This window comes from Stegodyphus dumicola, chromosome 7 (genome assembly GCF_044657685.1).
Source record: "Stegodyphus dumicola isolate Sdum_Otavi_A_Nest chromosome 7, ASM4465768v1".
In the NCBI taxonomy this organism is placed as follows: domain Eukaryota; kingdom Metazoa; phylum Arthropoda; class Arachnida; order Araneae; family Eresidae; genus Stegodyphus; species Stegodyphus dumicola.
The window spans coordinates 115944509-115962138 of NC_140774.1; the positions used below are offsets into that span (position 1 = coordinate 115944509).

The 17630-nt window shown below is 34.9% G+C and overlaps 1 protein-coding gene across 2 annotated transcripts in view; it reads right to left on the minus strand.

The window, feature by feature from the left end:
• Positions 1 to 1167: 1167 nt before the first annotated feature.
• Positions 1168 to 17630, minus strand: part of LOC118186703 (phospholipid-transporting ATPase ABCA3-like) — a 169668-nt gene continuing 153205 nt past the window's right edge. For both annotated transcript variants that reach the window (XM_085820732.1, XM_085820733.1), the window contains 2 exons: positions 4133 to 4355; positions 1168 to 1591 (listed from right to left, as the gene is read on the minus strand). In XM_085820732.1, coding sequence (XP_085676858.1) covers positions 1424 to 1591; positions 4133 to 4355 — 391 coding nt within the window. In that variant the 3' untranslated portion in view covers positions 1168 to 1423. The remainder of the gene's footprint in view (positions 1592 to 4132; positions 4356 to 17630) is intronic.

Sequence of the window (17630 nt, forward strand, 5' to 3'; positions counted from 1 at the left end):
TTTCCAAACACTTAATGTCTTATATAGGAGCTGCCAGCCGCCGGACGTTACTGGTATTGTTTCCATACTTGTTTTATTTGCATATGTATGACTATACTAATTTTTTTGCTATTCAGGGTAATAAACAAATGACTATAACCTCGATTCCAGTTGAAATTACAAAATATATTTCAAGCTTAACAAAACAAATTAATATTTAAGAATATCTCGTATATGTACGTAAGAAAATGAAATTAATTGATATTTCGATTTTAAATCATTACAGACGCACTGAGCTGATCAATGCTTACGTTTACAAGCAGTGTTTTTGAAAATGAAAGTAAACATAAATAATCTGAGGAAGATCATTGATAAATCAAAAACTTTTAGAGAATTAACATCAATATTAATGCATCAAAAAATTTATTTGAACCATTGGGGATTGAAAGAGTTGAGCGTTATATCACAGGTATAATGGTTGGTCATTTTAATTTAACACTTACACGTCGGCGTCGGTATTCATATTTTTCGTTGCGAGGCAGTGCTCGAATTCACGCTTTGCTTCACCTGGCGGCATGGTACTATCCCTTATTCAGACACTGTATATGCCACTGTTCGTACGCTTGGTTTGCAAGTTGTGTAAATCGTGCCGTTTTTGTCATCCTGACTAGACATTTTTTTCCAGTTAGAGAAACTATAAAGGTGGTCAGAATTTTTTTCCTTTTTAATTTTTGCCCATATAAATAATAGATAACATGGATATGAAAATAAGTGATTCGTGATGATTCTGTAAATAGAAGCAAGAAAAATACATCAACAATCAAGAATACTCTCAACTTTTTCAAACAGGATTTTGTTAATCACGCAGCGTGTTTGATTTACGCATCGACACCAGCGATACAGGCCATCTGATGCGAGATTCAAGTGTGACCCACAGTTGATACACGACGGCTGACGGGAGACTCGAGCATGACCCACCGGTGATGAACGCCAGTGCGAACATTTTTGAAGCATTATTTGATTCGTTAAACGCTTACTACTATGCATATAAATGTTGAAGAACACGTTGATTCTTCGTGGCACAACGATAAGTGTTGGTGAAAATCACAAGCGATACTTAAGTTAGTTAATGAGCTAAATTTTATGAAATCTCAAACATATTTTATAGGTTGAATATAAAGTTTCAAATTTAGCAATTTTGGAATTTTATAATACAAGCACAGTAAAAATGTTTTCATAAAGCATTAATTTTAAAATACATAATTTTTACTTGTAAGATGCATATAAATGATACATTTTTTTCCCTCGAAAAATATTCCAATGAGTATGTACAAAGCTCTTAAACAATATTTAAAACATTCCAAATGCTGTGGCAAAAGGGCACACAAACAGCGTTGCAAGAGAAAAAAGTATTACTAATATTGTAACGATGAGGAAAAGGTAATTACGCAGAATGGTTTTGAGCTCTGGCTAACGACAAAAATATTTGCTCAAGAGATGTGTCACTTATTAAACAGTCTTTTAAATCGAACTGAGTCTTCATTTCATCCATTAACCTGAACAGATTACTTAAACTGATGGTAGGATCAACGATATGATACTGAAGCATGTCCTAAAATATAAAAAGATGAGTATTATTTTACATCAGATATGATATTAATTTATTTTTAATAAGTATTCAACTCCTTTAATGCTTTAGAAACTGTCATCAATAAACTATGCTTATCAAAACATTAAGCAAAGATAATATACCATATGGTTTTCATAAATTAGAAAACATTAGAACATAAAAGAAAATGTTTTATTATTTAAAGGCATTGCAATAGATCACGAATATTATTATACTTCCTAAGTTAACAAAACAAATGCATTTTCAAGATGAAAAATTTAAAACCTAGAAGACATGGAAATCCGAATGAAGTATATAAATTACCTATTTTTACAAAACATGCAAAAGCTGGTAATTTACAAAGCAAGCAAAAAATAATACATTTGTGAGTCAGTGATTTTTATGTGTAACCATGAGGTACACCACATCTAGGTGAATGTGATCACATAAACCTCAATTCAACGAAATTAATTCACACATTTATTTTTTGATGAAGATCTCACTGTAAAAAAAAAAGGAAGCACTTCCGCAGAGACCCGGTAAATGTAAACATCGCCAACTCTGGCGATAAAAGTTCAAACCTGGTAACCCAGCGCATTTTCCTATTCGCTTGTTCGAAGTTTGCAACCATTCCTCTTGGGTTCATTTTGTTGAATTATCACTGTCGTTGTTCGCATTTCCATATTTATATTATTCTTCTCTTATTTATTATTATTTTTTCTGAATTTTTTAACAACGAATAGATAAAATATTTTCGTAGATAGATGCCGGTTCTCGGTTCGGGATGAAAGGAAGAAAATACGGCGTGAATGCTAATTTGTAACACGGCTGTTCACGTTGTGTTCCTAATTATTAACAGCTCTAAGAACCAGCAATTTAAATAACTAAGTAATGCTTTTATTTTTATTATTGGTTATTGTCATCTAAAATTATGAGAATAAACCAATTTTCTGGCGTAAAATTTTAACAAGATAATATATTGTTAATTCTTTTCTAACAATAACCTTTCAAAGGATGGCAAGTGTGACATAAATAGATCATTAAGTTGAAATAAAAAAGATTATTGATTATCTAAGATGAAAGAATAGTTTGATGCATCACCATGGTCATCAAAATTAGCAAACCACTGCTGGTGTAAGAAATATATTGTTTTCTGTGTTAACTGGAATTTAAGACAATTTTTTTTTTTTTATCACGTTTAACAGGTTAATTTCAGTACATTAATACTAATTTATATTTTTCAAATGAATTTTTATTTCCGTTATAAACGCTTATATATTGTCTTATACTTAATATATTCTTTTCTGTGCTAACTTGAATTTAATACAATTTTCGTATATCACGCTTAACAAGTTAGTTTTACATCTACATGCTTATTATCTGTGAATTTTTACTACCATATGCTTAATATATTGTTTTGTCTGCTAACTTGAATTTACATGCACTAAAAATCACGTTTACAAAATATCACGTTTGCGGCTCGGCTCATCGCCGATGAACCGCGAGCTTGGCGAGTAAAAATGCAACGGCGCCAACGGGTTCTTTCCCGAAGCGCCAACGGGTTCTCTGCGGATGAAAACCCCAAAAAAAGTCCTTCTTTACAGGCAAAAGTTTTGTAAAGTTACAGAAATTAAAATGTTATATGGGAATTTCCTATAACGTAAACAGACTTAAAGGAAACTGCGTCCGAGGCAAACGATTTACGAGTACACTTACGAGCAAAGACAAGGGTTTCAGTTTCGCTCGCATGAATCACGTGACTGATTGGAGAGGGGGGGGGAGAATATCTCAACTAATTAGAAGACAACTGTTTTAATAAAATAGCAACAAAAAATGGCTGTATGATTCTTCGTCACTTTCCTGATCGGTAAGTAAATATTTTAAAGTTACTGTTTGAAATATTTTTGTTCATTTTATGTTGATTATTCTTACGCACTTTATACCGGTATATATTTTGATTAAGTATTTTAACGTTAACAACTCTAAAATGACGATAAATATTGTATTTTTGCCTTTTTTATATTTAATATTTTTGTTTATTACATTATTGATATTTTAAAGCGCATGATAACATCCATAAAGTTGCCCGTTCCTTTTTTAGAGCACATTTAATCAGTGAAATGGTCTCTCCATGAATGTATTTTAGTTACACATCTGGCGACGGTTTCCTTTGTTTCGGATGACATTATTTATTGTGTCTTAACATATTTTGATTCCAAGATTCCCACATGGTTTTTGTGGTAAAAAATAACAGTATTTAATTTGAAAGTGCAAAAACTAAGCCTGCTATCTTAAACTTATTTACAGGATCTGTTTATTTTCAGCTTATAAAAATTTATTTCAGCAGATGATAATTTATTTCTCAGTTTAAAAGCTGGTGTCAGCTGTTCCCTGTGAAGTAATAATTAATAACATTCGGTTAAAATTACTTTTAAAACATAAAAATGTTATAAAAAGAATTATTAATGTAAGTCAATAATGTCGATATAATATATAAAAAGTTACAAAAAACGTTCAACGAATAAATTACTTGATTAATCTTACTTGATGCTCCGTTTTTAGTTGTGCTCCTGGCAAGTTGCAAATTACAAATGCTTTTATTCGCCCCATAGTTTGGAAATCTTCACGGGCTTCCCTTTTTGTCTTGATTGTAAGAGTATATCCTTTACCATACTTTGATTTTAATTGCTCAACAGAACCAAAGCATCGAAAGCGACCATTCACCATTATTCCAAGCCTATCACATAAGGTTTCGCATTCTTTCATGCTACAAGGAAATTATATGAATTAAAATAAAATAAACAAATAGTGCAACTTAATACAATTAACAAAATAAGTTTGAGCTGCCGCACATCACTTGTGCATTCATTATACATGGACTTATTTCTCCCAAGACCTTATTCGAAAATTTTGAGAATTTGCGACAATATGAAAAACTAACAAACGAACCGCATAGCCTGAAAATATTTAAAAGCAAGTTTAATAAATATAAGAAATACGAAAATGTTCCGATTTTAATGGCGAATCAAAGCGACTCTTTGAAAGTTTAATATGATTAATCAGTAGATATAACCTAGGTGCAATAGCGGAACATTTTATAGACTGCTACATGAATATGCATGTAGAACTAGCATGGAAAAGCTACATATCTTCTGTATATACAAAATGAATATATATATATATAATGTAATTCTACAAAGATATTTATGGTTATTAATTGTATATATCATGAATTAAATTCATTTTTATTTAAATCAATAAGATTAAAATATAAAACAAAACACAAAGAAAAGTTTTCCACATTAAAAAAAGCTTTTATTTAAAATAGGTAATGCGCTAAAAGGATAAAAATAATTTATCATATATTTTAATGGGACTAATATATTCAATAATACTATTTTCAAAATTAATCTACAATTTTAAATCGCGAATAATAAAACAGTGCTCGTTCGTGACAAATTTAAAAGTTATACATTTGACAATGCTATTAAATTAATAGATTTTGTTATTTAGTTTGTTCATATGCATAACTTTTGTTCATATGCTTAGTCTAATTATTATCTTAGTTATTTACCTGCAATTATTTGTATTATGATTATTTTGTATGTTGTAGTTTTTATAGCAAAAATACAAAAGGGTCGATGAAGAAAATCATTCCTTTAAAAGGGGCCCATACCAATATGGGGCTAGGAATTCCTGATCAATATATTTTGTATTTTCAACTTATCCACAATTTAAGTAAATTAATTCGACCATTAATATAGATGCAATAGCGAAACATTTTATAGACTGCTACATGTATATGCATTTAGACTAACATGGAAAAGTTACATACCTTCTGTGTATTATAAAAAATAGAAATATATATATATAATGTAATTCTACAGATATATTTATTATATAATTCATTCGAAATTTTAATAATTCGAAATTTATTATAGAATTCATTCTCTCTAAAGACCTATTCTAATTTAATTTTACTGATTAAAATCCAATCTAGTACAACAGTAGGCCTAAATAAGCCACAGCATGAATTAATAAATAAATATTTAATAAGAAACCAATGATTACATTCTTTTAACTGTTCCTGTAATTTTAGGTTTAGTTTATGCAAACTGAAAGTTGGTGTTCGGTTCTGCATTTCAGCGGCGTCTGTTTTATTCGGGTATTTTATTTTGCGACCTGTACAGGCAGAAGAAGCTGCTTCCCAAAATTATACAGTTGAGAAAGTCAGAAATACTGATTTTGCTTTCTTTGACAAGATTTTGAATTCCTCTTGTAAAGGTAGCCAAGAACTTGGGTTTTTATTTTTAGTTCGTTGAAACGTATCTAAAGTATGAGAATCTCATATTCTGAAAAGTATGAGATGGTGGGTTTCCTCTCCAAGCTGAACGCATTCAGTGCCCATTTTAAGTCATCACCCACTTAAGGGGAAATAATGTATTGTTCATAGACGATTCTTCCAAAGCTTCGAGATATACGTTAATATTTTTTTGTGTTTTGTCTTGAATGCCTGGCTTCATCCAAGACTCCTTTTGTAAGAGAGCAGCAATCTATGTCTTCTTTTTGTTTTTTTCGTTTTAAGGAATTCAATAAATACACCTGCGTTCTTTAGGGGAAAAAACACTTCAGTTTTGCACCAAAATGTGTTTCACTCTTCTCTATGCAATGATCGATTCATTTCTTTCACATGTCCATCTGTCTGCGGCTTAATCTAATCTTAACTACTAAATAAAGTACAATTTCCGTAGGTGTTACTTGAAGTTCTTGGGTGAATTTTCAGCACTAACTTAATTAAGCTCTGCAAGCAAACAGATACAGATATAACTTTGAGTTTAAATTCATTCTAAATGACCACTTATGAGGGTTAAATTAAAAATAGTGCAATACAAAATTACCAGTAACATAGACCTGTGAACAGAATATACCTAGCTATGAATACAAAACTTGCTTAAAACGTTTTGTAAGCGCAACATTTAATTAACTTCTAATACAGGATACAAGTTCAAGAGCAACTACTAACAGCTGAACTTACCAACCAAGTCAAAACTGAGATTTTAGTTTTACGAAGGCAATGGCTATTCACCAAATGGCAAACAGTAGGCAGTCAACGTTGCTGCAAACTTTCGTATATGGTTACAAGCTATATATATACAACTTTGTACTAATGTTATGTCATGGAGCAAAAACTATTTTACTTTACACCTGACTGCCACTGGCTCCGACATAGCAATGTGAATACTCTACATCTAAAATTTTAAAACAACATTTCAGAAATTTAAATGTTTATTTAATAGAATTATATTCATATTTTTGCAAGTTATACACTATAAATACAATAAACAAAATTTGAACTTATCTGCACCAGCGTGAATAAGCCTGGCATATTATTCTGAACTCGACGCAACTTTAGGAGGAAAAAATACCGCAAATTCAAACACAAGGTTTCATTTTTTCCAATGCAGCTAATTTTCTAAATATATTTTACTAATATGCGCAGCGGGACAGCGGATTCATTTCATTCACCCAAAACTCAAATGTTTTAACGCAATAGTATCGTAAAGGAAACATCGACTAAAATCAAAATATTAAAATCTATAGAAATCATCCGCTGTTGATATTCCAGCACTGCCAAGTTTTTCTTCCTGCAGCTGTTGCCAGACTTATCCTAGCTGTATGTGAGAGGTACAACAACTAAGTTACTTGATACTCAAATCTGCATAAACTCTAGAATGAGCCACTTTCGCGACGAAATCAGGCAGTAGGAAAAATGTAAATTTAAAAATAACTTTGTTAGTGAAACTCAAACATACATTTTGCTAAAAATATCAGCTAAAATACTCTACTACAGTTTTCACCATTTATAACCGTCACTAGGAGAGCATGATGGCCTATCAAAAATACTCGAGACCACCACCTTACTTCAATGTGTAGCAGAAGGAACTAATAGTGGTTTCCCATATCTTCACACATTAGTTTGAAGAACATATTCTAGACGGAATTTTATGTGATTTTTAATGATGAAATTTAAGGTATAGGCTCAGGAAGCAATTTTCTGAAATCTAGCGTCTGCCTATGAAGGACGCTACATTTCTTTGTCTTATATTTAGTTTTTAGAACATCTAGAGCACAGCCACCCATCATTACATATATCTGCAGTTTTCCGAAGGTTTTCATTTGATCAAATAATTTACTTCAGATTAGGTATTTCATCTCTTGATGTGTTGGTTGATAGTGGCCTCCAAAAAAGCTCTGCTTTGTAAGTGTAAACTAATTACCTTACAATACAAATGAAACCACCAACACAGTGACATTAGCGTATTTATAATCCGAATTTTGTATACCTAATGCGACTGATAAATGTCTTTTTCGCGTCGTTAGCCATATCTAATTTGTCTAGAAAGGCTGTTATCTAACAGAAGGGAGTTAAAGGATAACATAGAGCTTTTTCATCAAGCAAACATTTGATATTATAGATTATAAAAAGCTTAATAAGCGTGAAATGGCTGCACCGATTCGAGATGCACATTAACGGATGATGCAGGAATCTTCCTTACTTTTTTAATTGCTGTACTTCCTCTTGAAAACATTATAAGGCCTTTCCTCCTTCCTTCCAGCATGCCTTTGTGGTGTAACAGGAGCACATTCGACGCATAATCGAGAGGCCCAGGTTCGAATCCAGGCGAGGAAATTGCTCATTTTTCATGTCTCTTGCTTCAAAAGAAACCTTATGACTCTACAGTGGCGCCCGAATTAAAAGGTGATGGACACCTTTTAATTCGACACCACCAAGACTTTGGCGAATAAGTCTCCTAATCCCCCAGTTGCCATTTAAAAGGGGAAGTATATATGGTATTTTCTCCCTCCTTCTAGCATGTCTTCGTGGTGTAACTGTAGCACAATCGGTGCATAATCTAGAGGTACAGGTTCGAATTCCAGCTAATTCAATGCTCATTTTCATGTCTCCTGCTTCAGAAAAACCTAATGACTCTCCAACAGAAGATGGTTTAGCTTTCAATTCGAGATGATTCCTCTCGAATTGCATCGCACTTTAGTAGAAACCATGAAATTTTTGGTCAAAAATAAATTTACATTACAGTCTAAGAATCATTTGTTTCTGTAAATACCATACAATATCAAATTTATCAATAATTTCGCGTTTTATTGAAAGACATTTTCCTTGCTATCATATCTCTATCGCGATTTGAAAATGATTGAAGGAACACTGCAGACTCAGTTTTTTTTTCGAAAAGCTGATCTGACATACAAGGTAAAGCAATGAAATTAAATAAATAAAAAACATCCAAGTTAGCCGCCTAAGCGGGATAGTGGTTAGCGATGCTGACTGCCTTGCCGAAGGGCCCGGGGTGGAATCCCGGATAAGGCATGAATTTTTGTAAATGTATAGAGTCTGTGCGGCATAGGGGCACTCTAAATAAATGGCGATCCGAAAGTCCTCTCGAGAACTTGGTAGAGCAAGAGGGGTGGGAGACCCTCGGTTGCTCCCCATCATAATTGAGAGCGGAACTGAGCAAAGTCGTACCTGTATGGTGCTCAAGGCTCTTGCCAACGACAAGGTTCAGAGAAGGCTTCACAAATATGCCGTTCTGAAAAATCGCTCATTCATTCAGATCTAATTAAGGCCATTAAAACACGACACGCTACAAAACGCGCGTGACAGCCAGACAGGCCGCTCTATCTCGCGCTATTATAATTATCGACCAAGCGTCATCTGCTATAGGTTATTACTCTAAAACACCCACATCATGGTCATTGCCATTCCTCAGATTCGCGATCGTAACTCATGTCGTCATCATCGCATAGCATTTATTTTCTCCACGCCATTATGAGACTGGAATTCAAATCAGCCTTCAGTCTCGTGCTTTTTATGAAGCGAAATAGGATACGAAACAGCTAAGCGAGTCGCCCTTTTTTCCGTAGTTAATTGTTCCCGTGGTTACGAATCAAAGCGGGAGGCAGAACATAACCTGATAGTTCCTATTTTAGAGTCGTAGACTATGAGAGAGGTGCTATATTCAAATTGCTAAATTTTCATTCGGAATATATACCGTATATACCCGCGTATAAGTCGAGATATTTGGGACAAACAAAAGACTTCAAAGTGGTGGGGGGGGGGTCGACTTATACGCGGGGCCATAAAAAATTAAAAGAATCGGAAGTTCAAAAATTTCTTTGTATTATGCAGTTGCTTTCTTCCCGCACTCGAATTGGACGACTTATCAAATAAGTCACTTACTTGAAGTAATTTCATGACTTAAATTATGTGACGAACTACAGTGGTGGCCAAAATTGTGGACACTTTTGGAAATTTTTATGTTTTTGCCCCTGAAAAATGCGAATGCCTGCGAAATACCCTCTGAATGATTATAAAATCATTTAAAAATGTTGTATTAGCAACGAACTAGACGGCACGGAAGATGATACTGATTTTGAAAGTGAAAATGACGACGAAGGCTGTAGTAGTGATTGTAACAATACAGAGTTCGAGACTGAAAATAACAATTCAACTTCTAATTAATATTTTTAAAATCTTCCGCTTCAGAGCATGCATCAGATTATATGAAACATGTATAGAAAGCATCATTTAATTTTATTGATAAAATTTTGAGTTATGGCTGTTAATATTGGCAATATTTACAGAAAAATCATTTTTCAGAAAACAAGTTTAAAGTTTTCATAAAACAATTTCTTAGTGAAAGAAGTATCTCTGATAATTAAAATTCGCCTGATTTGTAACTGACACCTTATTTTTTCTTCACATACTTTGCACTTTTTCTTTCGAACAAAGCGTAAATTTTTCTTTGGGTTTTTGTAAAACTTGTGGAATGCCGCCAAGAGTCATGATTTTGCACTTTATCAAGTTTTCGAATTCCCTGCTCAGTGTAAAATTCAGGATACATACCTAACCTTGAAAATGCTTCAAGCAAACTTATAAATCCATCATTAAATAACACAACACTTATATATGCTCCCCCTTTTTTTTAGGTTATTTAATTACGGCAAAGCCTCGAGGGCTATCTGCCTAAGGAGAGGGATGCCTTTCGTGGAGGACTTTCTAAGGGAAACTGGCTCGTATACACGTTACACATGGGGAAAACCACGAAAACACCCATGCAGCCAGCCCGTTCGTGGGATTCGAACCTCGGACCGAACTACCAGTGTTCAGCGACTTTACCGCTTGGCCGCTGGTGGGCCTTATATATGCTCCAAACATTAATGTTCGCAACTTTATAAATGTTTCTTTCGGAACAATTTGCAATAAAATGCCATTAAAACGTTCCCTGATGTTTTGAGTTTTGCCATGTATGCACTTTTCTAATAACTCTTGTTTATGTAATCAACTCCATATATGTAGGTTTAATCAAAATATGTGTTGATATACCAGAGGTTTTTGCCTGATTTTTTTTTCTTCCTGATTTTTCCAGATTTCTGCAATCGCACATTCCAACTCAATGATTGAGGAGAGCATTGGCTTCAAAGAAGAACTACAATGGAGCAAGCAGCTAGTACAATCTGCTGCATCTCAATTAAGTTTCTACATTACTTCTAATTGAGATTCCTAATTCTGCAGTTTATCAATAAAAGAATCAGCCAGTTTAGCTTTTCCTTTCAATTCAGGAGCGGAGTTTTTTATTTTTCGTAGTCTACTACCAACCCTTTTCTATACATGATGCATTCCAGTTTCTTGACCGAATCTTTCCCATATATATCTTTCACAGTTAAAAACCTCTTAGAATCCCCATCCTCATAACACTCCGTGTAATTCAGCTTTCGTAATGTAATAAGTCATTCAAAAAGCGCATAAGCACCAACTGCTTCCATACCCGAGGCTGCTTATTTATAATTTGCAGAACAATTATGTTACGCTTTACATATGTCGTGCTGAAGATTGCATTCAATTCTATTTATTTTGTTGCAAATGATGCAAAAATTTGACATAGCTTTCAAATCAAGCACTTTGTCAACGCTAATCGACAAAGCAGCAACACAACCATTCAACGTCCAGTACCCTCCGCGCCAAACTAAATACAAAATTAAGGGAAAAAAACTATCGCCAGATTCTTAAAATGTATTACAAAATATCTAAACTTAGTACGAAGGTTTATAATTTACAAAATCTTGATAATAAATAAGGTTTCTTAATAGGTGTATCTATTTAAACGCTCACTTCCGGCCCAGAATATTGGAATTTCCGGTTTATTCCGTGTGAGAACACAGAAGTCTCACAGTGTACATTGTGGCTGCATCGATTCTTGTATCGTTATCACGCGCGAGCACGTGCGTCGAAAGGTATAAAAACTGGAAGGACTGGTTTGTCTCTCACACAGCGTATTTGCTTCACTCATCGAGTGAAGTCTTATTGTTTTTTGCTCTCTCTTCATCTTGATTTTTTGTAAGTATGATTTTGCTTCTACAAACCACCTGATAGCCAGAACAATGTCAATTGATAACAAAGGCAAATGCCTCAATAAACCGAGGACGACGACTGATTTTGACAATGAAGTCCAACAAATTGTTCATCACATTCAAGAGCTCAAAGATGCCATAGTTAAAGTTCAACAACTTCCTATCACAAAAGAAAGCGTCCAGCTACGTCGCTCAATGCAAGCCGAACTCAAAACCCAAGAGCAAAAACTCTATTCATTTATACCAAAAAGAGATGTAGATACTATCATATCGCAATTCCCGCCTTCCACTAGCGATAGCGCTAATGATTGGTCAGTAGTTAAACCAGCTAAAAGATCGCGCCGCGATAGCGGATCTTCCTACAGTTCACAGACGATAAGCACCTCATCCCGATTTGACTCCCTCAACAACGAGGAAATGCTTGACGCGAATAATGACGGCGCTAATAATGAAGATATTAATATGACCCAACCAGAAAAGCCTAAGAAACCCAGCAGCCCATATCCTAAAAATACTAAAATTCCTCCAATAATAATTACTGATCTCAATAGTAACAATTGGCCAGAAATCCGAAAACACATAAAAGAAAATTTAAAGATTTGCAAACTTGAAACCAAAACTGAAGGTGATACCATAAGAGTACAGTTTTTCAACGAAGACGATTTCCGAAAAGCCCAAGACTATTTAGAAAAAGCGCCCATCCCTTTCCATACCTATTTATTAAATAAAGAAAAGAACCTGAAAACTGTCATCAAAGGATTAACCGTACAAACCCCCATTGACGAAATTAAAGAAGAATTAAAACTACATAACATTAATGTGCTTAAAATCCATCAATTACAAAGGATGCGCGATGGTATTCCAACATTACTGCCTATTTTTTATGTCGAAACGCCAAGAACTCAAGAAGAAAAAGAAATTTTTAACATCACACATATCTGTGACATGAAAGTGCGTATCGTAGGTTATAACTCAAGACCGGGTCCAGTCCAATGTTTTAGATGTCAACGCTATGGACATACGCAGAGAGCGTGCCACAACTTACCACGATGCGTACGATGCCTAGAAAATCATCTTTCATATCAATGCCCAATAAAAGAGAAAAAAGAAATACCAGCAAGATGCGTGCTTTGTAGCGGTTTTCACGCCGCTACAAGCATAGATTGTCCTGAACATCCAAGCAAAAAATACTTACAAAAGCAAAAAATTCAACAAAAAATTCCGCAAAAAGATGACTTCCCCAAATTAAATACACAAAATCCAGAACCGATCACAGAAAACAGCAATAAGAAGACATACGCTAACGTTACGGCACTTAAAGAAATAGAAAAAACTAAACTATCTGACGTCAAAAACTTAGATGAATTTAAATCACTGATATTCAAGTTAAAAGATCTTTACCACAAGTTCACAAAAGTCTCAAATGAAAATGAAAAGTTAGATTTCGCCCTACAAGCACTGGAACTCTTCGAATAAGCCCTTATTAGCGCTTAGAACACAGATGATGACGTAGCCGAGTGGCACAGACCAAGGAAAATTTTTACCCAACGAGATCGACGGTTCGGTCCTACCGAACGCTAAACACAAACAGGACTTGTATTATATTTATCTTCTCCGTATTTAACCTAGAAAAATTTTTACTACTTGTATTTTGTGTGAATTATTATTATTTGTGTTAATATTATATTTTTCAAGAATTTTTAAAATGTACAGATTTTTCAAAGGAAGACTCCAACATCTGAAATTCAACTTTGATTATTGCCAAAAATAGCTTTTATTAAAGCTTTTACGAATACTCCATGATGTCATCGAAGAGATTTATATTAGTCAAAGACCAGTAGGGCTGATACTACTTAAAAGTATGAGGATCAAGGATCAAGGATTGTCTCTTTTTTCCTCTTTCCCCTCTTGCTTTCCCCTCGTGTTAACGAGTGTGTGTGGCCCGACACACTCAGCAGTCGCCATTGTTCCTGTCTAGTTTTGCACGTGGAATGTCGTCGTATTTTTGCAGAGAAAGAAGCAGAATGAAGAGATCCAGTACCTAAAGTAGAGTGTTTGATTTGAGACTCACTAAGTCCTGCTGATGTGAATAACATAAAATAAACGCTCAAGCAGAATATCAATAGGTGTTCGACTTCAAGATGTGCTTGACCAGCGATGTGTCACCACGTGATGATAAGTGTGTAAAAATAACGTGAATGTAAAAAAAAAGAAGAGCTTACAAGTGTGTAACCAGACAGCGCGATAATACGAAAATGAATATGACAACTTTTCAACCGCAAAATTATTCGATGGGGCAGGATTGCGCGAATAGTCAAGCTTCGGCACTCCACGAACATTCCATTTGAGTTATCGCATTGTGTGTGTGTCTAAGTTATGATATTTTAGTATTTTATATGTATGTGATAAATGTGCCTTATTTAATCCAGAAAATATGTTCGACAAAATAAATATGAGATTGAAAAAAGAAAATATTTGGCTCATGCATTCATCATTGGGTAAGTCTTGTTAATCTATTTAGTAATGATTATGCAATGTACTAAACACTAAATTTTAGTTTAAGTATTTACGCAAAATTAATTTGTATTTGATATTCTTTGTATCGTCACTTTTGGCGATCACGCCAGTAACACCACATTCCGTTACAGAAAAATTGTTATAACTTCAGTTCTAATTAACCTATCAACAAGCAGAAACTTGTATTTGATAGCCAAAGATGTATTCTTTAAAATAATGTAATAAAGTAAAAATCGAAATTTTGACCGAAAATCGTATTTTGTACGAGGTTCGGATACCTTGGGAGCGATGCCTTCGTGGAGGACTTTTTAAGGGAAACTGGCTCGTATACACGTTACACATGGGGAAAACCACGAAAACACCCATGCAGCCAGCCCGTTCGCGGGATTCAAACCTCGAACCGAACTACCAGTGAAGGAAGTGGTTGTTTTTGATGGAAATGAATATGTGTATAGCTCATACACAGATAATAAAATGATTAAAAAATCAAGGTCATAATACCTGTTCACGGCTAACAATCACCCATTGAGTGTTCAAATTAGTAGTTGGTAGAATCGCCTCTGGCGGCAATGCATGCTTGAATTCGTCGAGGCAAGGAATGGTAGAAGTTCCTCATGTTATCCTGCGACACATTCTGCCAGGCATTCATCAGTTGTCGCTCCAGATCTGCGATATTTTGTGGTGCCCGAATCTGGTGGCCCACCATATAGCAAACATGCTCGATTGGTGAAAGGTCTGGTGAACTTCCTGGCCAAGGGAGAGTATCAACCGCACTGTGACAATCCAGAGATAATCGAGCGGTATATGGCCTGGCACTATCTTGTTGGAAAATGGCCCCAGGATGACGTGCCATGAAGGATAATGCAACCAACCGGCCGCAGGGTGGTATCCACATATCGTTGAGCTGCTAAAGATGTACGGAGAATGATTAAAGATGACCTACTGTCATAAGAAATAGCGCACCACACCAGGGATTATGGCAGTATGCCTTTCTAAAACAAAAGCTGATTGGGACCACTGGCCCCCGTCCTCTCCAGCCACGAACACGGTGGTCATCTGCTTCGAGAGTGAAGCAGGATTCATCGCTGAACACTATACGATACCAGTCTGATGGCAGCCATGATGATCGGCTGCCATCAGACCACTCCAGACGACTTCGCTGATATTGTGAGGTCAAAGGCAAACGTCTTAAAGGCCTCTGTGAGCGTAACCTCGCCTCAGACAAGCGCCGTGTGATGGTGGACGGTACCATGGGAGGTATTGACGTGGCTGTAGTGCTTTGATAATCAACAATGATACCATTGGGGTGGTTCGGGCCTGGCGAACAATGACTCTATCTTGCCTCGCATTTGTAGTCCTTGGCCTTCCAGAACCTCCACTTCGTCGGAAATTTCCTTGTAACAGCTATTGCTGCCAATATCTTTGCACAGCAGTGTCTGTACGCTGCAGGTGGCGGCTTATTGCTCGGTATGACCACAATGCTTCACGCAACCCTAGAATGCAACCACGTTCGAAGTCGTTTAGTTGTCGGTAAGGTCTTTGATATCGTCGCAGTAGCATCTTGAGTTGCTTCTTTACGGAATTGCAATGGCAGCCAAAAAATTTAAATTTTTCGCCGCTGTTACTGGTGTTATACTTTGCGAATTGCGCACTATGATCGCAATTCTTGTTCATTTGCTTTGAAACTTTGTTCATTTGGATGTTGGATCAAGATGTTTTTGCATACCAAATTTCGTCACGATCGCAAAAGTCCTTCCTGGTGCTTCGATTTTTTTTTTACTTCCTTGTACGAAGTAAAAAGGAAGTATTGCAATCGCGAAAAGCTTCAGGCAGCATATTTCAACGAAAATATCCATTTTGACCGCTATCGAATGCAATTTAACGATGTTTTTGCGTGATATCTGCACGTAAGGACAGAATAAAAGACTCGTTTCCTCCAAAAAAATTATAAAACTGCTTTAAAATTAATTCTGAAGAGAATTTTTCGTGACGTCTGTACGAACGTATGTACGTACGTATCTCGCATAACTCGAAAACGAGTAGCCTCAGAACGTCGAAATTTTGTATATAGGACTGCTATAACATGTAGATGTGCACCTCGTATTTTGGTTGCAATCGCCCGCACCAAACGTATATTAATATATTTATATATATATATCTACTATGTTACCTGGACTAGTGATCTCAGTTTCATTACTCTTATATGTTTGTAAATTGTACATTTTTTGCTTTAAAAATGATTGAATTATGTTGTTTTTAACTTCCGGTTAAGGTTTTTATGCCTTTAGTAAATCTGTATGCAATATTTTTAGAATTATCAACAATTTTAAAGTTGTTTAAGTGCCGCTAAGCCTAACCCTTTTCTTGATGGCGACTATTGTTTGTTTACATTTGAAACAGCAGACTAGTGGATTTGTCGCCAATCTAGAGAAACGTAGCTTCGCAACAACAAAGATAACGCTTCATTTATTATTGCCAATTAAATCATGCTTAATCATTTCTGGAATTTTTTCGAGGAAATAAATGTTTCAGATTTACTTCGTAATTTTTAATATAGATATTTTGAGTTTTTATGTATTTTTGCCTTCTCGCGAAGTGAGAACTGAATTAATTGAACGAGAAATACTCAATCGTCTGTGAAAACTGTTTCTTTTTTGTTTTCCTTGCTTAATTTCTTTTATACATCGTTCTAGTTTTATTATAGTATTTGAATAGAACATGTGGCAACGATTAGATAATTCTATTCTTTAAATGATATAAATTTTGCGCATTATGAGTTAAAATATGAACGAAATATAATACTGTTAAGTGAATCTAGCACCAGAGTGCCGCTATGGTAAACAAATACTAGAGTGAATTTATTCTATTGTGGTTTATGCGCTGTCGGCAAAGTAGATTTAATTCAATCCAATAAGTTTAAATGAAATGCAAGAAAAAATGCGTATAATTTAATATTCCGTACAAGGAAGTCATATGGTGTACACATCAGATTTTTTTTCAGAGTGCATTTAATGAATTTTTGATTTACAAACTCAATGATTTGAAATCGAGAAGAGGCAACACTGTTTGGAATAAAACATTTTTATTTTCGGGGAGC